Source organism: Asterias rubens, chromosome 11, assembly GCF_902459465.1.
Source record: "Asterias rubens chromosome 11, eAstRub1.3, whole genome shotgun sequence".
NCBI lineage: Eukaryota > Metazoa > Echinodermata > Asteroidea > Forcipulatida > Asteriidae > Asterias > Asterias rubens.
The window spans coordinates 7,819,108-7,845,683 of record NC_047072.1 but is presented as its reverse complement, the minus strand read 5'-3'; the positions used below and the strand labels follow the sequence as shown (position 1 = coordinate 7,845,683).

Genomic DNA, 26,576 nt, shown 5'->3' with positions numbered 1-26,576 from the left:
ACAGTATTTTGTTTTGAAATTAATGACATAAAATTTGTAATTGACAAACACAACTTTTTTTAAAGGTTAAATGTTATGAACAGAGTTTTACAAATGGTGAAATCACAAAGTGATATTCCAAATAAGGGACCTTTAAATTAATTTACAATAATGATCATGAAACCCTTTGAACTTGTTATTTTTTGTTATGTCTCATTTTGAGATAATAATAACCAAACTAGGAAACAAAAGTTCTTAAATAGTATATAGTCATTGTAAGTTTCTTATATCATGATAATAAATGGTTGGAATAATAATAATAATAATAATAATGATAATAATAATAATAATAATAATAATAATAATATGTTTTTCCTTTGTTAACAACAAGTGTAGGAAAACTTTCCCAGGTTGATTTATAAAAAAATAAGTTGTTGGTTGGTTACATTTAAGCTCTTGAGGGCGCTATTTCAACACCCTAAAAATGATTGAGGTATGCATCCACAATATTGATCCCCCACACGTCGATCGCACACACACATGCAAGAAGCCATGGCCAGTAATAAATAACAGTGAGACAGGTTGATCAGTGTATGTTATCTAGAATTAGGGAGGCACTGGGCGTGAAGTGGTGTGATCATAAAGGAATTTAGAGGTATTTCTAGCGGAATTTGTACATCCAATATTACCAGGTAGTGGAGTTTTTTAGGAGGTAGCATTTTATTAGGTAAGTGTTGCTTATGACTTATGTACGATGAGTTTTTTTCCTTCTCAATTGCCGTAATGGTTTGATGATGGTTTGTTCCTTCCTCCATTGGTTTTGGGGACATGATCAGAGAGGACCGAGTTAGTTATCAAGTCAGTCAAACCATGGTCAAAGCCGAGACTGGATGAGTCAGGCTTGTGTTAGTCATAAGTCAATCAGCTCTCATTGTTCTGTGGTGAAACCAATAGGTTGTTCTGTCTGTGATGACTTAAAGAATAGAAGAAGTTGCAGTCATTGACAAATGAATTAAAACACCTGACTGCTCTGCTTGTGGAACCATGTAAAATGGAGAAGGTTTTAGAAAGATTGTCGTATCTGATTGCCAGTTTTTTACTCATTGTACCAAATAAATCTCACTTTAATATAATAATAATATAAATCAGATACTATTTTATTTGGATAACTTTCCCTATGGCGCCACCACTTTTTCACTCATTTTTACACACAGAAAGGGATATCTCATTGAGGTAAATTAGGTACTATATTATTTCATGTCGAATGAAAAAGTGGTGGCGCCATACGAACACGTTTCCTTTTATTTCACAATGAATGAAAAAGTGGCAGTTGGATACGGAAATTTTTCAGATTTGTTTGGTCGTCAGATTGGGACATTGACACAACAATTGAATTCTGTTGCCATTTTCTCCATTTATATTCTTTTAAATGAAAATACAACCATTAATTTGATAATATCGGAACTACATGATGTTGCGATAATATAAACCTCAGCTGCCGACGGCAGGAGGGTTACTACATAGCAACTATTGTTACCCTACACCAGTCCCTGCGTGTTAATATTTTTGAATGATCTGTAATCTATCGATCGAGATGCACTTTATATTTCATGGATGTTTTGTTTAATTGTGAAAAATCTGACAAATTTTGACCACAGTGGTGGAAATTTCAATGTGCGTACAGAAGGATTCTGTACCAGTAGGGTTTTTGTCATTGCACCAGAGATACCAACATACACGATTTGGGCGTAGCAAATACGATTTCGAGCCGTGACTACGACGCTATGATAATACTCAATAAAACACGCTAAACAAGCCTTCCAATATAATTTTATTAAATCCTACAATACATGCAAACAACGAATGAACTATTAAGTGGAAATAAAAATTAAGAAAAAAAATCACAATAATTGTAACAGAAGAGAAAAAACACTTTTAATTTTAGAACGCAGTGTTGAATAATAGCGGCGAATTCACTCGAACAATGTAAGTGTCTCGACGTAATGATTGATGCGTGCCCTCTCCCCCGCTGGCTGGCCGGATGAGTATTTTTACGCTAGTGCATTGCTGCAAGATCGTACCCATTGATCTCTGTTACACCATTGGGAATAGTGCACACATGCGTGGGGAATGAGGTTGTGTGTGAGCTAACGTGTCACATTAACCTCATTCCTCATGTATCCACTATTATTGTGCCCACGCTGTCTGTACATGTACTTCATCGAAGCTTGGCACAAAAAGTAAGAAATAATGGCGGCAAAAAAGGAGACCTTCTGAACAAAAATACCTTCAACTGAGTGGCCTGTGAGATCTAAGCTAGACAGTTTCCATGCTTTCTTACTAGTAATTGTAGCGCCGATGTCCAGACAATGCCTTTGTATTCATTTTAGCTTGTCATTTAATATTGAGTTTATATAGCGCTTTTTCACTCCCGAATGGGTGTCTCAAAGCGCTTCAAATTATTACTCTTGGTCACAGGGCCTTAATTCACTCCTTAAACCATCTCAGCTCCCTGGGGAGTATACAGCCTCGTGCAACAAATGCGCTACTCGGCTAAATCAATCACAAGAACCATCTCTGCCCTCACAGGTCCCCATTTACCCCTGGGTGGAGAGAAGCAATAATAGTTAAGTGTCTTGCTCAGGGACACAAGTGTCACGGCCGGGATTCGAACCCACACACTGCTGAACAGAATCAGCAGAGCTTGAATTCGGTGCTCTTAACCGCTCGGCCATGACACCCCATTTCACTAGTCCATCAGCTTTTCACTAGTTCGTATAATAAATAGGGATGCACTTTAGTCAGCCTGACCTCTTGGAGTGAGACACCCCATTTCACTAGTCCATCAGCTTTTCACTAGTTCGTATAATAAATAGGGATGCACTTTAGTCAGCCTGACCACTTGGAGTGAGTTGCGACTGGTGTTCTGGTGTTTTAACTGGCATTTGGCCAGCAGACCACTGTTTAGGGAGAATGCTGCATTATGACTCAATTTTGTTACATTGTTTTGTCAAATTTTCAAAAACGACTATTATTTAGTGTTACTTTCTGCTGTCATTAATGTCTGACATCACTGCTTTCAAAATCTGTCTGTCCCCTGATCTCCTCTTTGCCCCTTGACTTGTTGGACTAGTATTCATACACTCCCCAAAGTATTGTTGTAGACAGGTTTCAGACTGACTGTAAACATACAGGTTTTAGGCCTAAGGCAGTGCCCCCTTTCAATTTTGATCTTTATACATCGGGCAGGCACTTGTTTATTGAATGCTAATGGATATTTCATGTTTTAAAGTAAGAACAGGTCTAACGCAGTCTATCATTTAGTTTTGTGTCAACGGTGTACACTGGATACAATGTTGGCCAACATACACCAAATTTTTTTTTCAAGATGATTACTTTACAGTAAACTTCCATCGAACTAAGATTGTGATAATTACGATTTCCCGCGGAAAGCAGAGCAAAAAGCTACACAAAATGTCTCGGTTGCTACTCAAAAACCATAATTTGCTACAACGCATTAGCATTCAGTGTGTACAAAGTATGAATAGTCTAAATATTATTGCCACAATACAAAATTGCCTGATGAAATAACTCCTTGTAGTCTTTTAGGCAACAACTTTGCTGAGTCCCACCATGGTCCCACTGAGACAGGTCTCTTTAAGAGCAAGCCTTCTGTATTCCAATGAAAGAACCTTGTTGTACTTTCAATATCACAGTGGTAACATAATCTCCCTCAAGGCTCTCCCTTCTATTGTACCATCTTCTGGGTTGTCAACCTGTCTCACAATCACCCCCATTGTGAGGGTTACTCCTTAGGGATGAGCAAAATGGAACTTGTAGCTCAAAGGAGAGCGAGAGAGAGTGAGGAAAAAGATCTAACATTTCCTGGCATTTTTGTATTTTTTTTATTCCATGTGGACCGATTTGAGTTCATGTTTGTTGTCGTGGAGGTATATGAATCAGTCATTGTGTTTTCGTGGCCCTCTGACTGTGTTGAAAAAAGACGCAGTGTGATGACCTTTGTAATGTTTGCAATTTTGTGCCTGTGGGAAAGTGTTTGTTTGCTCTGGTTGATTTAATCTCTTAAACAAACAATGAAAGTTTCAACTGAATAGTTTGCACATACTAAATGAAATTAAGCAACAGCAAAAAGATACATTGTTTACTTATGATTGAAAATTCCAGAGTTTGTTTTCTTTAAGCTTGTAATTTCGCACTTCAGATATTGTAGAGTTGAACAAACCAAACAAAAAATCCATCTCAAGTAAGTTCTTGTGTATGACCAGTTGCTACTCCTATCTGTTTGGAGTTGATTTTGGAATTTGAGTGCTCAGTAAACATGGATTAAATTTTCCATTAAGTTTTAAAGGAACGTTAAAGAATTGGTAAGAAACAAAAATCGCGAAGATCACAGATTTACATAAAACTTACACGGTCTAATGATGATGATAGTAGAACACATCCCTTGAAATATTTCTGTCTAAAATGTCATATTTGATGAGGAATAAATAATATAATTTCGCATTCGGAGTTTATCGCTCAGTGAGCGTTTTATTCATTTTTGTTTTGGCATGGATGCAATGCAAAATGTTTTATCGGTTGTTCACTATTTTCTCGTGACCCAGATGGTCGATCGATCTCAAACTTCTACAGGTTTGTCAATTTATGTATATGGTGGATTACATAAAGTGCTTACACTGCCAGCAACTGTTTTGTTAGCAAAACCAATTCTGTAATATTCCTTTAAGTGTGTAAGTTAATGTAAGCCTACAGGTTGTACCTAATGTAACTTATTTAAAAAAACTAGGCCTACAGGTGATGTGAAAGTTTGTAGTACTTGGAATACATTTCTGTATGGTTCCAACTAACTTGTCAGTCCTTGCTCTCACACTTTTTGGGGAAAACTGTGTAAGCTTCTGAGAAAACAAACAACAATTTTTTCAAAATATGCATTGACGTCATCCAGCGGCGATCTTAGTGGAAAAACGGTGACGAAACAATCGAAACACACAGATTTGTACGTGCGCCGCACAGGATTGGCCATTGAACAACCCCCCTTTGACCTCTAGGTGAGGGCGCCCTACTGAAATGACGTCATGTGCATAAGTTCTATTGTTTTTCTCAAAAATAGTTGTACACCTTTACGTGTTTTACCAGTTTTGTGTTTCCAAGAACTAGGCGACTTAATAATTTATTAGTAGTGATCGGTGTACATTAAATCATGCTATAGGACTAATGCACAGCGTGTGTCACTGTAAGTACATTGATGGGTCTCACTATAATTGTGATGAAGATGTCAGTCACAGTTTTTGTCATATGCCATATGATATGGAGAACATTATTTCTTGAAGATGACTGTAATGTGTGCCTGATAGCAGATCAGAAACATGTACAGTAGGTTTCAAGACCACTCTCGACTTTCACAAAACAGATTCATTTGTTAAGATGAGTTGTCAATATTGCTATGGTGATCTGTATTGTGACATCACACTTTGCTAAGCGACTAAGAGAGTGTAAGATCAATCATTGTGACATTGATCCCTGGTGTAACATCATGGCAATTTTTTCCGTGGTGGTAAAAAGGCTTCTTTGTTGTGGAAACTTGATAATTTCTGTCTTTCTTCAGTTCTGTTTGTTCAGCCTGTTTGTCTAGGTATGTTCTTGTTCCTGTTCATGTTCTGTTTGTCTGTCCATCATTCAGGCATCTCATCAGAAGCCCAATCATCTAGAAGATACCTCCATAATTATTTTGGGTTCTGTCCTGTATATCGAAATAATGGTTAGGCCTACATCATGTACTTCGTACGAGTCATTGATGTGTTTGTAAAATCTACGTTTAGAAATTTTCATGAAGTAGGCCTAATAAACAGTTGTGAGTCTTCAACTGAGTTGAGATGAATTTAAATTGAACGTTTTAAGGGGAACATGTACTATGACCAAAGTATCGGGCTTGCTTTCTAAACCAATGTTTTTCATGTTTTGTGCTACCTATCTCCACTGTACATCCTGATAAGAAGAGCAAGTAATCTTGCTTCACGATCCTGCCAAGATCCCAATGATTGGCATTGGGATGGACCATGGGGGTAAGGTTGCCGTTGTGCCTTTTTGATTACTCTTTGACATTTCTGGAATAAAGTCTGAGATGTTTCATTAATTAACGGAGTGTGGCACTGATTCAATTTGATATGCGCACAGTGGGCTGTCCATAAAAAACAAGTATCAAGTGAATGGAATCTTCCCTTGGATGTCTTCTCTGCAGAAGGTCTGTGATTAACAGGCCAGTCTGTTGTGAGGCTCAATTGTCTCAGCCACCCTGGACTCAATAAAGCTTTTCAAAGGTCATTGGTCATCCAAGATGTTTTAATTTTGGTTATACTGTCAAAATATTATCTAAACCCCCCTTTTGTATAATAGAATGACATATACCCATATTACTGATGTGTTCCGGAGCTCTGTGAAAAAAATCACAGGCATATTACTCGGATGGGATTCAAGCCCACAACCTTTGCAATTCTAGAGCATTGTCTTACCAACCAGACCACGGAGATTGCGCAGTTAGAGGCAGTTAGATGTTTTAGTTCTTCAGAAGACTGTGTGTATGATTTGCAAAGTAATTTTGCGTCTTATTCCAATTTTCTGCATCCGAACGTCTCCTGTCACTTACATTAGTACACAGTAGCTTTGATTTACCCAGTTAGTTTCTCTTGTGTTCGCAGAGTAATTTTGTGTCTTATTCCAAATTTCTGCATCCGTAGTGTCTTGACACTTAAACTAGTACACAGTACATGTACATATGTAGCTTCGATTTACCCAGTCAGTTTCTCCTTTTTTTTTTTTTTAACAATCAATTCCATTCTTTAGATCCTAGACATTACTAAGTATTGTAACCTTGTAACAAACTCCACGCAAGGCCAGTAGTATTGTGCCAGCAAACTCACAATTGGGACCAGGCCTGAGATGCAGGTCTTGTCACAAGACCTGCATCTCAGGCATGCCCAATTGTGAGTTTGTGTTTTTCATTTGGAAAAAAAAAATCCTCATTGTGTGATATGTGAAAAAAATGTTGACAGTGAAATCTGATTAGTATCTTTCAAGAGAATCGAAGTACACTTACACAAATGAATTAGATCTTCTCTTGTGCTTGTCCAACTCATTTTGATTCTGGTCTTACAAATAAAAGTCTGGTCCATTAAAATATTTGGCCTACAATCCCTGCAGTCTTGTAGGCTTTCCCTGAATCCTGCCTTCTATAAGGAGCTATGTGTTGCAGAAAAAAACGTCATCTTGAATCAACCATGGTCGTCATACATTTGTGAAAATAGACCGATCCAGTAGGCTCCGCCCACGACGCACAGGTGAGCAAGAACACGTGAGGCTCTCCAATGCCTTTCTGCGCCGAGATACGCGCACGCATGTCGGACCTTAGTGTCGGACCTTCGTTGCGTTGTGATTGGCTAATACGCAATGGGGCGGAGCTTAATGGATCGGTCTACTATATTAATGCTACATAGTATCAAGCATTGTGATTGTTGACAGACAGAGTGTTTGTCCAACTCATTTTGATTCTAGTCTTGTAAAATAAATTCTGGTCCATTAAAAATGTCGACATTCTTGTAGGCTTTTCCCTGATTCCTGCCTCCTTTTAGGAGCTTCTGTTGCAGAAAAGGGGCTTCCTGAATCAACCATGTAGAATTGTGAAATTATAATAATGCGTCAAGCATTGCATTGTTGACAGAGCTATGGCTTGCCTTTATGGTCTTGCTAGGATTTCTAGCATAGATTCCCGGGGTCACTGTGGACCAATTTCTCCTGCCCTGCTGGGTAGGGAAATGCATCTTGGGCTTGTGGCACGGGAAATGCACGTACTTTGTCACAGTCGGTAGGAGTGGGGTATGGCCTTATGAGCTATGCAAGGAATCCCTACAATGTGAAGGAAATCTTACTTCAGATTTAAGTTAGTGAATGGAAACAAATTTTGGGTTATTTTATAGTAGGAATGTTTCATTAATGGAATGTATGAATTATCATGTCTGAAACAACCTGTACAATTAGGAATCATTTTACTCGACATAATGAGTATGCAAATTTAGGTGATGTTTTTCTTACTAAAAGTAATGTTGCAGTGAAGGGGAACTTGACATTGCAAAGCCCAATAAACAAAACAAAATTTATGTGAGGCCAAGAAAAGAGTGTGAGAAATTTAACACTCATGTATGTCATCGTCATAACCTATGGTGCTACTGTGCTTGTAATGCATAAACATAGTAAAATAAACACTGGGTATCACTTTACTAGGCACCCAATGCACTGCCCCCTATGACAAATGTCTTGCGTGTTTAGGAGACAAATTTTAGGTGGAAACCTTTTTTAAAAGTCGGTTTGACTTTTCCATAATTACTATTAGAATGCTTTGCCGATTTGCCAACTACAAGTCAGATTCAGATAAATTATTAACATAAAATATGCGATCATAGCTTACTCTACCTGTCACAAAGCTCTGTAAATTTCTTTTGTTCTGCACACGCTCCAGTCACAAAACTTTTCAATTTCAGAAGTAAAAATGCTACACACTGTTAGTGTTTTGCGTCATAATATAATGTGGTATATGCTCTGGTCATTGATTTGTATTATAATAAGAATTGTATTATAATAAGAATTTATTACAGCATCTATGACATTACATTGACCAATGTGTGGTTGAAAGCTAAGTGCAAATTTCTTGAAACTTTAATTAGTTTAAAAGTCAGAGCCATTTACAAACAAATTGATATGAAACTCATAAAAAGGCATTACCATTGAAGGGTTCGATACATCACTGGTTTCATCCATGGAGTACGCCGACAGTATTTAATGGTAATTGAGCCAAGTTTAATCACAAATTTGTGAGACATCGTATTTGGCCTAATGTGACAGTTGATAGCACGAGTGTCGCCCACAGGAAAAGCATAAGGAAGTAATATTCAGCAATACTACCTTGTACAGGATATTTGAATTTGCTAGGAAGGATGTAGTAAGGTTACATGTTCCTTGGTGTCAGTGAACACATTACTATTCCCTGTAGGTTGTACTGGTTTGTCTAGGTGTTTTATGGCAGAGTTTGAACTGGTGGCTATGGCTACGGCTGATGTTAAGGGTGTTGCTATCTTTCCTACGCATCAATGCATGTTTGATCAAGCCACAGCCATTATTTTGGTCACAGCCCATAACTAGCAAATCTTAAGAAGTGTTTGTTTGAAAAAGACACAGCTGGACTTGTTTGGTAATTGGCAAGAATACTAGCAATTATGTTTTTCCTACTTTTGTGTGATTTCCTGTTTTTCTTCACTTGGGGAAACAAAAATCAGAATTTGTTTTATTTTAAATTTAAATAAGGCCTGAAGAGTCATAGAGCCCACACTATGTGTCTATGTTTTTGTGTGTAATTGTAGGTCAGCCCTTGTACCTGATAAAATGTTCCTACTTTTGTCCAAGGCCCAAATAACTTGCCTGTTGATTCTGATCAGCAGAGTGTGGGTTCGAATCCCCAGCCGTGACACTTGTGTCCTTAAGCAAGACACTTAACCATTGTTTCGTCCTTCGGATGAGACGTAAAGCCTTTGGTCCCATGTGTTGTGTAACGCATGTAAAAGAACCCATTGCACTATGAAGGGGTTCGCCCCGGTGTTCCTGGCTGTGGCTGCTGTATGCGCCGTAGCACCTTGTAAACCCTTACAAGGTGCTAAATAATTGGGTCTCAGAATTCATCACTGCAATAACCTATCTTTCTGAAAGTTATATACTCGGCGCCTTGAGTACCTTGTTTGGTAGATACGTGCGCTATATAAGACTTCGATATTATTATTATTAGTATCAGCCTTATCTACAGAGGGTTGTTGCTTTTAAGCTAGAACTACATGTAGTCTCACAGACAGTTGAAAAATGAAGCAAATTTAATAAACTGAAATAAAATTGTACTCAAATGAATAATTCGAGAGAGATTAGGAACAGTAAAAATAAATTTCTGATTAAAATTGATTCATGGCACGAGCATTACGATAGAATTTAGTAATCTGTTCTAAATCATTGATGAAACTAAAATGTAGTTCTGTTTAGATTACATTGTGATTGAAGACTCGTCTAAGACTAGTCTTTCCTTGTCCCCAATCTTTGCATGACCATTGTTGCAAAAAGAAATGTCATTGGAGAGTCTCCTAAGCATCAATACCAATCACCCACAGCTAATCCCTAGCAATCAAAAGAAAGCAGCAGCAGCCATTTCAACATGTGCAAGGACATGTCGTTTGTATTAATGAAATTGTCCATCTTCACTCGTACCACACTGAAGAATGTAGGGACCGCAGAGTGTTCACGTCTTAATGAATTTTCAGTGCAATTTCTTGTATGGTGATTTATGTTGTACAAGACTGTATGCTTCCTTTTTGAAAGGACAAGGGCACCAATGCATTTTCTTCTTGGTAAAGGGCACCCTATGAAGAATTTGTAAATTTCTACTGTGGCATTTCAAGGGCACCAAGGCAAGGACCAGGGGCATGGTGGCAATCGCCCTTCGTTGCCTCCGTGAAGTATCAGGCCCGACAAGATGCTTGAAAACTGCACTATTTATCTTGGATTTATTAATGCTATCATTTAACTACGAGGGAAACTGACTGCATAAGTTTGACACAATTTTTGGTTGAACAAGAGCAAATTTACTAGAGCAGGACTAGAACCTGTGACCTCTGGATTTATCCGTGTTATTCTGGAGGTCGCAGGTCGCAGGTTCAAGCTCTAGTCCAGGCAGTAATAATAAGTAGGTTTTGGAAGCAATGAACTAGGTAGTTTTGAACAGCATTTTGAAGGTCTTCTGAAGTTATAACAGGTACATTTCCAGCGGACTACTGGATGTAGGGGGTGGGGTTGTTGTTGCAGGATCTCTTAGCAAATTTACTGGTTTTAGTTTTTCTTAGAATGCCCGGTGTATACACTCAAGCAAACAGCCCATAAATTTTCCTGGCGCTCACTATTTGTGAAAGATACATTTGATTGTCATTCTGCAGACTCGAGTGTGTTTACATTCACCCTAAGAGCTGGGGCCAATCCCAGTTTCTTTAAACAGAGTTGTGTACATACATGTTGCCTACATGGTACACATGCTTTAGGTACATGTAGGAGGCCCACAAATAAACATTGTGTACCAATGGCTTGTTAAGTACATAAAACTCATCAATGGAAACCAGTGGGTGCATGTGATGACGGTTTATTGAATTGTCACAAGTCCGAGACCAGGAATGGAACGAGGGAGAAAAAATTCATTATGAGCAAAAGCAGATCAATAAGGGGAGCTTTATCTAATTAATAAACTGATGCCTGCAAATCAGCATTGAGAACCCTTGCTGTGTTGGTTTCCGTCATTGTTGTGAATCTAGAATGTTAATGAGAAATGGTTGTCTTTTGTTATCCGTCCTACCTGAGAATGTTCACCTCGCATGCAATAGCAAGACTCAGGGCTTGTGGCTCAACATTTTGGATAGGCCTAGTGTTTTTTATTCCTGCATTGAGAACCCTTGCTGCGTCGGTTTCCGTCGTTGTTGTGAATCTAGAATGTTAATGGGAAATAGTGGTCTTTTTGTTACACTGTCTACATATTGCAGTTGTTACCGAGTTGTACTTAAGAATGTATTGCATACATTAGAAGCACTTGGATTTGGGAGGAAAATTCACAAGGCCCCGAGGGCTTGTGGCTCAACATCATGTGATAGTAGGCGTTCAGTTTTCAGTCCTGCAAAGCATTTGTAAAAACAAATGTAGGAGAATTACTGTGTACTTCAAACTGGTACTTGATTCAGCTATTCGTACAAGTTATGCAGAGCTAAATTGCCACTTGTGTACTAGTACATGCAGTACTAGTACATTACTGCAAGTACATGTTTAGGTTGTTGTATCATACTTGTACATATATAAAAAATGAAAGTTTAGGTTTCTAAGGCCACACAGCAATCCCAAATTGACACACTTGATGCACAGTATGCATCTTGTGTTCAAATACTCTATTTTATTTTGGAACATTATGTCCTAGCTACGTGCATCATTGTATGTAAACGGCTAGTTCCAGGTTCTGGACAGGTGTTAGACTGGCAATCCATCAAACCGAAGAGCAATCAATGTAGTGTACATCCCAGTGTACTCAAAATATATTGGAAATAAGACAGGTGTGAAACCTGACCTGCTGCCAACCAGACTCATTCACTATATTCCCCCCTCAGTCAGGACAGACGGGTGTGAATATTATGGTTGGGTACTCCACATGAGTCATGACCAATAGTTCACTCACCCACTCCTTGGTTATAACCCTGCAAATCATTGGTGGCTGTTGTTTACCAACGAGGAACCACCACCGTGGAAAAGAAAAGGAAAACAAAGTATGGATTTAGGCCCTACAAGAAATTATTTTAACAATTTTTTAAAAAGAAAATCGGTAAACAAACTAATAAAATTGGAACGAACTCAGTCAGGACAGAAGTAGCATTGGTGTAGCATTGGTGTGAATATTACCAGTATGGAGGGGTACTCGGCATGAGTCATGACCAATAGTTCACTCAACCACTCCATGGGTAATCCTGCAAGTCATTGGGGGCTGTGGTTGTTCACTGTGGACCAGGGACTCTAGTTATTGGACCCTTAAAGGCAGTGGACACTATTGGTAATTACCGGTACTCAAAATAATTATTAGCATAAAACCTTTCTTGGTGACAAGTAATGGGAAGAGGTTGATGGTGTAAAATATTGTGAGAAACGGCACCCTCTGAAGTGCCATAGTTTTCGAGAAAGAAGTAATTTTCCACGAATTTGATTTCGAGACCTCAGATTTAGAACCTGAGGTCTCGAAATCAACCATCTAAAAGCACACAACTTCGTGTGACTAGGGTGTTTTCTTATTTCATTATTATCTTGCAACTTTGATGACCAATTGAGCTCAAATTTTCACAGGTTAGTTATTTTATGCATATGTTGAGATACACCAACTGTGAAGGCTAGACTTTGACAATTACCAATAGTGTTCACTGCCTTTAAGTGTCAGTGGCGGAGGAACAGTGACTTCAATTCAAACCACTGCTGGTGTGTTTTGGGAGCCATTGACTTGCCGTTGAGGAATTCCCACATGCAGGGGGTGATTCACTCCGTTGAAGGGCTTCTTGGAATTTATGAAACTCATTTCTGATGTCTGATTAATTTTCATGCTGACATCTACTGTTATTAATTATGACATATTATACAGCGTAAATGAAAAAATGTACTGCGAGCACTTCTTTTAAAGAGTTAAGTTGTTTCATGTTAAAGTGAGTGGCATTCACTTTTGCGATTTGTATTGAAATAAGAAACTTGAGTTTATGATAAATTTCTTTGATTTTACGTTGATGGTTCTATAAAATCCGAATCGCCTCAATGGGATGCATGCTGCAGGAACAACCAGGTAACAATTTCCTTAGTATGGTATACCAAATGCTACACAAAATGTAATAGTCGCTATTATATAACACCCAAGCAGATCCTTGCCATTTGATTGGAGGATTGTCCGTCACGTGATAGCAAATAAAAGTACCATTGCACGCTGAGTCACTCACTGTGCTTTTTTGTTCCATCCGAAAAGTACCATTGCACGCTGGCAGCGTGCAATGGTACTTTTCGGATGGAACGAAAAAGCTGAGTAAAAACATCACTGCGTGCGCGTGTCTTTGGTAACGCAGCAGGTGTTACTGCAAGAAGGCATAGTAAAATTACTAGCATTCAGCTTCTACAGTTGAAATTGTTTGTTTTGAAAGTTGTATCTTTCAATCAAAATGACAAAGATCTACTTGGATGTTATATAAAACAAATAATGAATGTTTTTCATTCGTGCAATGGTGCGAATATGTTCATTCGTTGAAAGCTGGAATGTTCCATTCAACTCGGCTCCGCCTCGTTGAATAGAACATTCCATCTTTCAACTCATGAACATATTCGCACCATTGCACTCATAAACATTCATTATGTGTATACTAAAATTTTTTTTATCATTGCTACTCGATAATGAGCATTTAGTGTTCTCAAAACTTGTGATATATGCGAAGATTGTTAGGGGAAATCATTCTGTGGCAACCTTTCCACACACGCTAAACTCAAACCATGCTCAATAATGATACTCACACATGAATCAATGCAATTTCTGATAATAACACTTCAACCAAAGCGAACTTTTAATGTTTTGGAGGAATGAAACATTCTTGCAGTTGTGTAAAATGTTGCACACTCTATCATAAGTGTCTAAACATGGTCTAAACTACTTGGACATTATGTTAGATAATCCAATCAAACGGCCACAATAACTGCACCCAAGCAAAGAGATGATAAAGAGTCCTATATAATCCCACAGAGAATGTCCAGGCAAAGGTCATGTGATTAGGCCAAAGGTCACTCAAAGCCCACCATTCAATTGGTCTATGTTTCAGTGGATACTTGGCACCTGTACTTAGTACATTACCTGTGAGAGTAAACATCCGAATTGGCCAAAGGTCATCCCACCCTGGCTTTTTTATTTCCAACCAGGGTGCTCAGGATAAAAGAAATACCAACTATTGTTCCACTGTGTTTACTTAAACTAGGATATCCCCTTGTTGAGATTATTGATTTCTATTGTCAAGTTGATCCAATGGAGTGTGCAAACGTTGATTTATTGAAAAAGAAAAAATGCAAGTTAAGTGTGTAGACTGCATAGACACAGTGTGTAAAATCATTGAGGGTATAATCGTAAAGAAAGGACCACGGATTCTCTATGGTATAATAAACTGGGCATAGTGTCTGTACATTCACAGGTAGGGCCTGCACTGTAGGATGATGTAACATGTAACCATCTATCAACTAGTTTGGGTTGTTGGACACCATTTCAAGGCCATGATGTTTGTGTGAAGGGAGAGATATTTACTTACCTCTACCTGTCCTGTGAGGACTTGGGTTGGGAGTTGCACTCTTTATTATGGGAAAATAATAACGTTCTGGAACAATAATTTCAACACCACCAACCTCATAAGTAAAACTCTATGCACTGTTTTTATTGTGGAATGCACAGACCTTACTGCACTAAAACAAATTATTAAGTTGTAATAAATTGGAATTATGTGATAGCCAACATTTGTAAATGTGACGATCGCATCTATCTATTACCCCTGGACCATCTGCTAAAAAAAGATTGCTCTTTGTAAAATCTTCGATTAAAAAACTTTTTATTATAAGGGAAACAAAATAGTGTTCTGAAATTTAAAAGCTCCTAAGGTAAAACTTTAAACAAAATTTTAAATAGGGAATCAATCTACAGATATAGATAGGCCTATCAATGAATTGAAATTCGAGCTTGGGACATAACTGGCACAACCTAAAAAAACGCTATCATCTTTGGAAATTAACTTTTCACAAGTTTTCAAACTGTTCCAAAAACCAAAGGTATACTTTGCCTTTTAGCACCTGAGCTACATAAACGCATACAACTACATGAAGTACATGTAGGGGAACCAATTTTTATCTGATGTGTTCAAAACAGTATGTTAAAATGAAAGTCCCCAAGTGTCTATTTGGGAAAAGGAGTCTACATGGAGCTAGCTTTCTATGAAGCTGCATACCTGCTCGTACAGGTGAATCGACATCTGACCCTCTGTTCACATTCACCTTTTCAACCATTTTGGAAAGTAACTTCGTCACAAGAATTTCATTTAGCAACAACTGTGCAGATTTTATTGAAGATCTATAAATCATAAGGTTAACCTACTAAATACCCTGTAAACCTTTTGTGCATTGGAGCAAAGACTTACATTTGTTGTCTACTTTTTAGTGTTGTCTTGCAGGCCGGTTTGCTTCGTTTTTGAAAGGGCAAGGACACCAAGGCATTTACTCCTTGGTACAGGGCACCCTATGAGGAAACTTTAAAATTCTACTTGAGAATTTAAAGGGCATCAAGGCAGTACAAGGCACTCTAAGAGGAAACTTAAAAATTTTACTTGAGAATTTAAAGGGCATCAAGGCAGTCTACAAGGCACCCTATGAGGAAACTTTAAAATTCTACTTGAGAATTTAAAGGGCATCAACGCAGTACAAGGCACTCTATGAGGAAACTTTAAAATTAAACTTGAGAATTTAAAGGGCATCAAGGCAGTGACCAGGGGGCATGGAGGCAGGAGTCGCCTTTGAACACCCAGCAGGGTGGATATGTGCGCATTACAAGTCTTATTATTATTATTATTATTATTTGATGCCTCCGTTAAGTATCAGGCCTGCTTTGTGACAGATTGTCTGATAGATCTTGAGCCTGAGTCAAGATTTTGTAAGGGGCCCCTGGTTCATTCTGCACTCACTGCAACCCTAGTGCACGTATTGACTGATTGTCTGTGGGACAGACCATTTGCCTCATCAGTAGTCAAGAGTACGAGGTTGAGCTGTAATATTCATGGAATGGCTTCCTGAACCAGGTGTAAACATGCTTTAAAAGCTTTATATTGCAACTCTAGTTGTCTAAATTGACAAGTTAGTATTAATTTGCATTGTGTAGAGTATATAATAAGAAATTAGCATTTGGAAGGATGACATCCTTATCTTTTTGAAGTAGTGGTAATGAGGAGAAGAGTGTCTCTAAAAGTAATAGAGAGAGTTGAATTATGTCTGGTTTAATGACTTGCTTAGTCAAATTCCTCAAGCTAATGAGACATTATTTGCTACACGTATGTCCCATAATTAGGGCATCTATTGCATTGAAGAGACGGCAATTACCTAAACTAATTTTCAATGAGAGTGTACGGTAAAATAAATGCCAAAGATCTTGAGGTTGTTATCCTCCTTGAAGTTTCATAAAAGATTTACTTGAAATAGTTATATTTTGTCTTATTTTCTTCATCTGTACCAAGATCTCTACATCTCTTCAAATGTACCAAGATGTTTCCAAATTATGATGTTTCTCAAATTCACCAGAAATCACTGATATGTGCACGGTACACTACTAAATGTACTAAGCCGTGTTTTGCTTGCTGCGCTGTGTTTGCAACCCACTTCACAACCCACGAACGCTAACAATACATCGACTACAAGATGTACAAAGATACAAGGAATCAAGCTATGGGGGGAGTCTCAAGATGTTTTTGTTGCGGGCTGAGAAAGTGTTAAGGGAATTGTTGACTCTCTAAGCCTTCTGATTGTATAGGGAATTTCCTTAGTGCTATCTTCCCCCAAAGGGGGATCCCTGGAAGATGATTCTAAAACAGCACATAAAAAAAAGATGAAGGGAAAAAAAGTATGTGTTTCTTGCTCCGGGGTATGATTTAGAATTCAAAGTTGGAGAGGATGAGAGCCAGCGTGAAGTAGGCTGTTTAATAATCCAAACAACAAGAAGGCTGACTCTCGTTAAGGTTAATTTGTGTGTCTATAGAAATATCACACCTTGAGACTATTTTTAGAACTTGGATGTCTCCTGTGAAGTTTCCCCCCTTCCACTCTCCTTGCGAAACACATGCAAAAAGGAAACTATACTCTCTTAACCGGTCATATAAAACAAATCTTACGGAGATGACTTGTACATAATCACTTTGTTAGATTTCGAATTGGTTTTAAAAGATTTTGTTATTACTTTTATTAGATGTAAAAACACCGTATCCAACCTACACCCTACTTGTGTTCGCCATGAAATATACAAGTAGTGACAAATGCACCGTAGATAAAGTATTCAAAATTTATGATATCATTCTTCAGGCAGTATATCAACAAAGATTTATCATCCATAAATAATCTGGCTTATTTCAGCAGCCAAACAAATTGCACACAAGTCATGAATAAAACTGGGGTTTAAGAATAAACAATCAGATATCATTCTAGTTTTCCAATGTATATAATCCCCCAATTTCTTGCTTGTCGTTTCTGCAGATCAGCGAGAAGACATACAGAAGAAGACATTTACAAAGTGGGTCAACTCACAATTATCAAAGGTAAGTCTGTCACAGTGTGTAATGGAAGGTACACGATGATGGTACAGTGTATCAATCAATGATCAAATCATAGGAAAGCAGGCCTGTATGCTTTGTTTTTTGAAAGGGCAAGGGCACCAAGGCATTTTCTCTTTGGAAAAGGGCACCCAATGAGGAATGTAAATTTCTACTGAAGTATTATTAAGGGCACCGAGGCAATGATCAGGGGGCATGGAGGCAATCGCCTCCACTGCCTCAATGGAGTATCAGGTCTAGGAAACATATTATTTATTGACCAGCCGTCGATTTCACCAAACTCATCGTACCTTGGGATTAATATTAGGACTTAGGACGACTTAAGTTCCGTATCCTTATATGTTAGGACACAATGTGCCCGTCCTAAGTTAAGACGGGTTACCCGTCCTAACTCGAGATAGGATTAATCCTAGCGTTTCGTGAAATTGGCTGCAGGGTTCTCTAGGGTATCGGACTGCCAAAACAAGCAAACTTTCTGCCAATACACCCCAAAAAAACACTCTCAAAACAACCTTGTTTCCACTCAGTGAAGTGGATTTTTCTACACTTGTACATCTAGGGGCCTCCTTAGGATGTTTCAAAACGGGGGTCATTTGGACTCAAATTTTAGTTTGGCTGAAGTACGCTAATGCGAAAGAGGTTGCAGAATGTGTTAAAAAAATTAAAATTAACTCCCTCATTTGCATTGACTGTATTGAATGTGTGAGTGGACAATATGAACTTTGTCAATAAATTACAAGCTTGCATATATCGCGGACTCAGCTTCTTCACTATATAGTATAAAATATAATATAAAACAAATCTTTGTAATGTTTCAATAAATTTAGAATGGGGATGATGACCAAAATCCTAAAGACTTGTTTGAGCGAATACCGAATTCAGGTCACTCAAAAAAGAAAAAAAAAAAGAAAAAAAAAACACCTTTCAAACAAGGGTCTTGAATTCTAACTTGATCTAGTGCTTACTCAATTCCATTCAAACTGACATTAGCTGTTCCCTTCAATTATTTACCTGTTTGTTGGACGACCTATTTCTCCCTTTATAATTAGAGCATGAGCTTGGGATAGTGAAAGGTTTACCCGTACGGAATGACACGAAGCTGTGATTCATGATAAGATGCAATCTGGATGAGGTAAAGGCAACAGCTCCTTTCATTGAGTCTTCGTCTTGCTCACGAAAATTGAGGCTGTAATGTTCACAGCCCCCCCCCCCTCTGTAGCTACATTGTTACACTCACCTCAGTGAAAATGAAAAGGGTCCAATTTCATAGAGCTGCTTATAATGGACACAAAGTAGCTAAGCACAATACAAAAAGTGCTTACCCTGGAGTAAGTTTACCTGACAAAGTGCTATGCCATGTGTACTATATGTGACTGGTATCCTGCCTTTTTTTGTTAAGTGGAAAACTGTTAGAAATGTCTCCTCTGGGAGGTTCTGGAACCCAGACCAGGAAGCCGTTTTCAGGAATGTTTTACATTCATCAGATTTAATTCCTGGTGCAGGTAAATAAAAAAAGGGGATTGTGCATCTTTTCATGAAATTCACCATTGGACATTTGAAAGCAAGGTTGACCCTGCAAACAGTCGAAAATAGTCAGGTGAACAGAATTTCGCTCTTGCAAAGCCTGTGATCTCAGGAAGGCGTGAAATGTGATGTTTGAGTGTACAGTTTATGTACTTTCAATGCACTCTGCACTTTCAAAATTAAACTGGTCTGGTGGTTAAAGGTAGGGTCATACATTGTTAAAGATTACACAAATTTATGAGCAGTTGCATTTTCCTATGTTCCACATCCTTATACCATCCTGTCAATGATCATCATTTTTCAGTGCCAGAAAAATGTGGAACACCACTGCACTGAAAATAAATATAACTATGGTTCATACGTACTTTATGTGAACACAAAATGACATTAAATTCCTTTTTCATGTCAACCCTACGAGAAGCGACTAATCCAGTCATCTATAAAAAGATGTCAGCTGTTACGAACATTTGTTGCATGTAAATGTTGTTATCCTGATTTATAAAAAATCTGACAAAATCCAACCGTAAGATCATTTGAATTACCTTGTAGGCAGCGGTAATTCCAGCGTGTCTCAGAAGGGATTATATTGTGGGCGGTTAAGTGCTTCCTACTTCAGGGTTTGATAGTGTCACAACAGAGTCCGTCTTACATGCATGTAGTTGACCTGTTTTAGAGAGCAGTGACATTACAAGGGAGGAACGTTTTTGGACTTATCTTTTTTATTGACTAAGCGGCAGGATAAGTTAGCTTGTCATGTCATGTGTCTGTCAGCTTTTACACTGGTTCTTTTGCTAAATGTTTTCTGGTGGCCTTTTTGTTTAGTGTGGGACATGAACTCAAAACGATATTAAACATATTAATATGTGATTGACACATCGTTTTTGGAAACACTTTTCAGGCCTGATGCTTCATTTTTGGAAGGGCACCAAGGCATTTTCTTCTTTAAAGGGCACCTCTAGGCTCTATGAGGACCTTGATAACTTCTATTGGAACCATTTAAAGGGGCGCCAAGGAAATGACCAGTGGCAACAGAGGCAATTACCTCTGAATTGATCAGGCCTGCTTGCACTGCAGCCGCAGCCAGACGGACCACTTTGACCTTTGAGGTTTTCCCCCCAAGTGCCAGTTAAACACCTAAGAACCAGTCAAAAATGAAGAATGCTCCTAATTAATTTGAAATATGGACTAATAAGTGACAAATCTGACCCTGTTGGCTTTTTACTAGGAAAAGTTAAGGACAAACTCTGCATGTACATGCTCTTTTTTTAAAACAAGTTTAAAAACACTTTTTGACACATTTTCAAATGATTACAGCACCTCAAATTGAAACACCTGCTTTGAGATATTGATTAAACGAATATACATCGGATGTTTTTTGTTGTAATAATGGATTTAAAGATTATAATCCAATGATAACTGCCACTATTTTAAAGGTATTTTATTTTGGCCCCTTTTAAAAATGTTTTTATAACTCATGTATTGCACCATTTGAAAGACACTACTCATTTTCACTACCACTATTTTAAAGGCTCTTTTAGAAATTGTTTTATAACGATGAGTCGCATCATCTGAAAAACACTACTAATTTTCATATCACTGGCACTATTTTAAAGGCTTTTTCTTTTAGTCTCTTTAAAACATTTTTGAAATATAATTTATGAGTCGCATCATCTGAAAAACACTACTCATTTTCATATCACTGCCACTATTTTAAAGGCTTTTTATTTTAGTCTCTTTTAAAAACTATTTTATAATTTATGAATTGCGTCATCTGAAAAACACTACACATTTTCATAAGTATTGACTAAGCAATGGGTGTGGTGGGTTAAATTTGTGTTTCCACTCTTTGAATATTTCTAGTCCACCCTCAGCATTTGGTGGTAGCATACCTTTGGTAGTTACTCCAAAAATTAATCACTATTAAAACTTACTTGATTTAGAGCACTGGAGAGTTGTTGATAATAATAAAACATTGTTAGAAATCACCCCCTTCTAAGTAATTTTTCGCGAAAGAGGCAATTTTTCACCCTAAGATTTGATTGACTCTGAGAAAGTTTTCAGCCATGAAGCCTTTCTTAAGCATCTGTATTCAGTGCAACAGGGCGTTGTTTTTTCTTTAATATTTTCTTGCAACCAATTGAGCCCAAATTTTCACAGGTTAATTATTGTATGCAAGTGGCAATTACCAAATGTATACCCTGCCTTTAACTGATATGTTTTGTCACCGTGCTGAACAGTACATGCAATGTATGACATGTCTACCTGGTGCCTACCTACACAATGCTGGGAGTTCCTACATGTGTGTACATATCCTTGACACGCTTGCTGCTCAGATTAACAGGATTATTCACACTAAATAAGCTCCCCAATTGCTGATTGCTAAATAATAAAAAGTGAAATAAAAAAAATATTGAAAGGTCTTTCAGCCTCTTGAAAAGATACCAAATATATTTTCCTACCACTTAATTGGAGTGGACACTATTGGTAATTACTCAAAATAATTACCAGCATGAAACCTGACTTGATAACAAGTAATGGGGAGAGGTTGATAGTATAAAACATTGTGAGAAACGGCTCCCTCTGAAGTAGTGTAGCTTTCGAGAAAGAAGTCATTTTCCACGAATTTGATTTTGAGACCTCAGATTTAGAATTTGAGGTCTCGAAATCAACCATCTAAACGCACACAACTTCGTGTGACAAGGGTGTTTTTTCCTGTCATTATCATCTCGCAATTTCGATGACCGATTGAGCTCAAATTTTCACAGCTTTGTTATTTTATGCATATATAGAGATACTCCAACTGTGAAGAGTAGTCTTTGACAACTACCAATAGTGTCCACTGTCTTTAAACTTCAACCTTTTTGCTTTTGAGCTAGGCGCATAAAAACAAAATACCTCTGAATGCCCTGACTGGCAAGACTCCATCTTGGAAAAATAACCCTTCACCTTTGAGGATTATTCTTCGTGTGTGGACGTATTCGCTCAATATTTTTAGCGATATACATGTACCTGACACAGATGATAGTTTTATTGTGTACATCTACATTTATATAGGATTAAAAAAATCAGAACAATTAAAAAAAACAAACTTTGGGTATACTTTTCCATTCATGCCTATACAGTAAACCTATCGTACATTGCTTAACAGTGGGAGTGGCCAGTCTTTGAAGCGCTGAACTGGCACACGTACCACGTTTGAATTCAGCGGAACGATGCGATTAGCGTTCGCGATGCCCCGACAGACAAATCAATACTGAGAGACCTGGTCCGGAGGTATTCAGAGGGTGATAAGCAGTGATTGATGAACTTTTATTCTGTTGACAAGGTGGCGTGATGTGTGAAGGAATGCCAGAGGAGAAGATGCAGTCCTCTTCATCCTCGTCCATGTTCTCTCTCTGGTTGCCATGGTGATTAAAGGAACATGTTGCCTTGGATCGGTCGAGTTGGTCTTTGAAAAGCATTATAAACCGTTTGTTATAAGATGCATGTAATTAGAAAGATATTTTAAAAGTAGAATACAATGATCCACACAAGTATCGATCGAAATTGCGTGGTTTTCCTTTTAGCTCGTCGACTAACGCGGTCGGCCATTTATGGGAGACAAATTTTTGACTCCCTTAAATGGCCAACCATGTTTGTTTGCAAAGTAAAAGGAAAACACGCAATTTCGAGGAAATTTGTGTGGATCATTGTATTTTACTTTTACAACATCTTTCTAACCATATATGCATTTTGTAACAAAAGTTTACAAACGCTTTCCAAAGACCAACTCGACCGATCCAAGGCAACGTGTTCCTTTAAGAATACCTTTAAGAATACCTGTTTTTAGTTGGTGAACTTTGTTCACGGGATGAGAGGCAATGTTTTTAGGAGCTTCCTTGATATAGATTTTGTTTGCTGGAAATATTTCACATGTAACCGACTGCTTCAAGGAAGATCAGGGGTACAGAAATATTTGGAGTTAGTAAGAACTTTCAAAACTACAAATGTTCTGTCTTGTTGTGTAGGAAAAGAGGAATCAATTCCCCTGATCGTCGCATCGGTGCAAAAATATATTTTATCTTAATTTTGCAAGAAGGTTGTTTCTTGCATGAAAATGCTCAGTGCAAAAATGAGTCGCTGTACTTAAAGGAAAGGTAGGGCCTATATGTTTGGTAACCACTCTTCAATAGCAACAACTTTTGGTTAGAGGCCTACAACAGCTTTCAATAGTGTAAGGCACTTTGAGAAGCCTTTCACTTTGAAGTATTGTGGTTATAAATGCAGACCTACCAAGTCTCACGCATAAGGCGTGAGACTCACGCATTAGGGGTCTGTCTCACGCTCTCACACGCCGCAACCATGTTCTCACGCATTGGGGCCAGAGACCGGAGGAAAAAAAAAAAAAAAAATAACGACAATGCATTGCCATATTGCGCACGTGTGTACAAAAAAACAAAGTTTGCACAATCTTCAGATTGCACGCAGTTTATCAGAATCACCAACTTGAGCTGCCGTACAAACATAGCGCAAATTTGCAGATTGCACACGCTTTTGCTCTCCCAGCAGATTCAGATCGCCAAACGCATATTGCGCACAAGTTTGTCCCGATTCGTTTAGCAAATTCGTTCATTGTGCTCAATGAGCACAGACTCTTCAACAACAGGCAGAAGTAGTGAGCGGAGGATTTTAGTAGGGGGGTAGGCTTCGAAAAATCTCATGCATAAATGGCCTCTGAACTTGGCATTTCTGTAAAATTTGAATTTAAGAAGCATTACTGAGTAAAATTCACAAATTGTGTTTTCCTTATTTTCCTGCATGGACTGAGCGGACATTTTCTCATAAACCTGGCGATCTTTTGAAATGAAATTCATTGTAAACGTCTATATTTACAAAGGATTAAAACAATCAAATGGTTCCAAAAACCAAATGTATACTTTGCCTTTAAAGACACTGGACACTATTGGTAATTGTCTCCACATATGCATAAATTAACAAACCTGTGAAAAATTTGAGCTCAATTGGTCGTCGAAGTTGCGAGGTATAAATGAAAGAAAAAACACCCTTGTCACAAGAAATGGTGTGCTTTCAGATGCTTGATTTCGAGACCTCAAATTCTAAATCTTAGGTCTCGAAATCAAATTCGTGGAAAATTACTTCTTTCTCGAAAACTACTTCACTTCAGAGGGAGCTGTTTCTCACAATGTTTTATACTAACAACCTCTCCCCGTTACTTGTTACCAAGTAAGGTTTCATGCTAATAATTATTTTGAGTAATAACCAATAGTGTCCACTGCCTTTAAAGATTGGGCTTTTTGGTTCTGGTGGTGACAAACCAAGGACATCTTCCTTGCAACCTCTCAACTGAAGCAGAATGAATGGAAACAAACTTAGACATCCTTGAGTTTCATCTGTTATGTCAAATCCTCAGTAATTCATTCGGGAATTTATTGGAATGTTCTGATAATGTGCCTGGGCAGTATACAAAGGGATCTGCTCAAAAAAGTCTTGAAGAGGCAAATGTATTTATAGCAGTTATAAGCACAATTAAAGATACAACACTGGGATTATTAAGGGATGCATATAAACCAAATATCACTATGTGAACTTGTATAAATCTGTAATGGAAATAATGTTATCAATATAAACAACAAGGGAAACTGACAAAGATATTGACAAAATAGGGACACTGCCAACTTAGGGCTAGATAGCTCAGTTGGTAGAGCGCGGCACGTTAATCTGGAGGTCGTTGGTTCGAATCCCACTCTTGCCAATTCTTTGTTCAACCCCCTGGAAATAATGTTTGAAAAAAGGGAAAATATGAAAGTTTGATTCTGAGAAAGAGTACACATTCTGCCTGAACAATTTTTATACTTGCTTGTACATACATGTAGGTTGCAAACAAATAGTATGCAAGAAACCTTTTTGTAGTATTAAGCATTATTTGTGTGTGTACTACAAAGTTTATTAATCAATTGCATTCGCTTACACATAATATCACCCGGACTTGAGCTGTTGTTTGTTGTTTTTTTTTAAAAAACTTTTACTGGACCAATTCTTTTTTACAATCAGAATTAAAACTATGGACCAGAACAAAAATTATTGAGTTTGGCTGTTTTGCCATTGAAGGGCCGCTGTCCGGTCATGAGTTAACTGAACCTGATGCTAAAATCACTTGCCTCGGTTCCAGTGTAAATTTCAACCTTGGTACTGGTAGAGAAAGTCCTGTGGCCACTGCATCTCTTTAAACTTTGGGAAAGTTGAAGTCTAAGATGTTATGAATTCTTTCCTCCAGGAATTGATAACAGATCCTTTAGGATCTAGGGTTGGAATATTTAAGTCACCGTCATACCGTGCCAGAAGGTGTCATAAATTGTATGTCCATGGATGTACACATGTTCTTATAAACATTTCGCAGTCCATTTAGAATGTATTTATGCCATGTCATGTATTTGGGAATTGAGGCATTGCATGTTGAGGTATCAATGTATAATCGGTTTGTGGTAGCACCGTGTATACATGTCTACTTTGCTGTGTAGATATGTATTCTATGGGAACTTGTCTTGCTATTTATTCTACTGCCGCGGAGTAGATTCCAGAAGTTGGGAGACTACTAAGTTAAAAAAAACAAAAAAACTGTCCTGCTTATTATTCTGTGCACGCCTCTTAGCCAATGATAGGTCTTTATTGACTTCAATGAGGGCAGGGCTGGAATTACATGCAGGCCTCGGAGGACATACATACGACAAAGCATTTGTAAAGCGCCTCTTCAACAAGATCAAAGCGCTGAAAAAAGCAAACCAATGGAACTTAACTACAATATTAAATCTCAGTGAACGATTTCCCTCGAATAGCGCTACACAAATTGTATCAGTTGCTACTAAAAATCATCATTTGCTACTCAACATTACCTTTCTGTGTGCACAAAGTCTGTTCTGTCAAAATATTTTGCTAAGCAAAATTGCTGGATGAAATCATTCCCTACAAATAAAGTTTTGAGAGATTTTTTTTAAAAATGGCCTCCGTTGCCCCTGGGTCTTGGCCTTGGTGCCCTTCAAAAGTTTCCCATGAAGTGCCCTTTGCAAAATGAAAATTGCCTTGCCC

The 26,576-nt window shown here is 38.0% G+C and overlaps 1 protein-coding gene across 1 annotated transcript in view; it reads left to right on the top strand.

Moving 5' to 3' along the window:
• Positions 1 to 463: 463 nt before the first annotated feature.
• Positions 464 to 26,576, top strand: part of LOC117296665 (dystrophin-like) — a 92,056-nt gene continuing 65,943 nt past the window's right edge. Inside the window, exons 1-3 of the mRNA XM_033779694.1 lie at positions 464 to 472; positions 676 to 706; positions 17,893 to 17,954. Of these exons, the coding sequence (XP_033635585.1) occupies positions 464 to 472; positions 676 to 706; positions 17,893 to 17,954 (102 nt within the window). The remainder of the gene's footprint in view (positions 473 to 675; positions 707 to 17,892; positions 17,955 to 26,576) is intronic.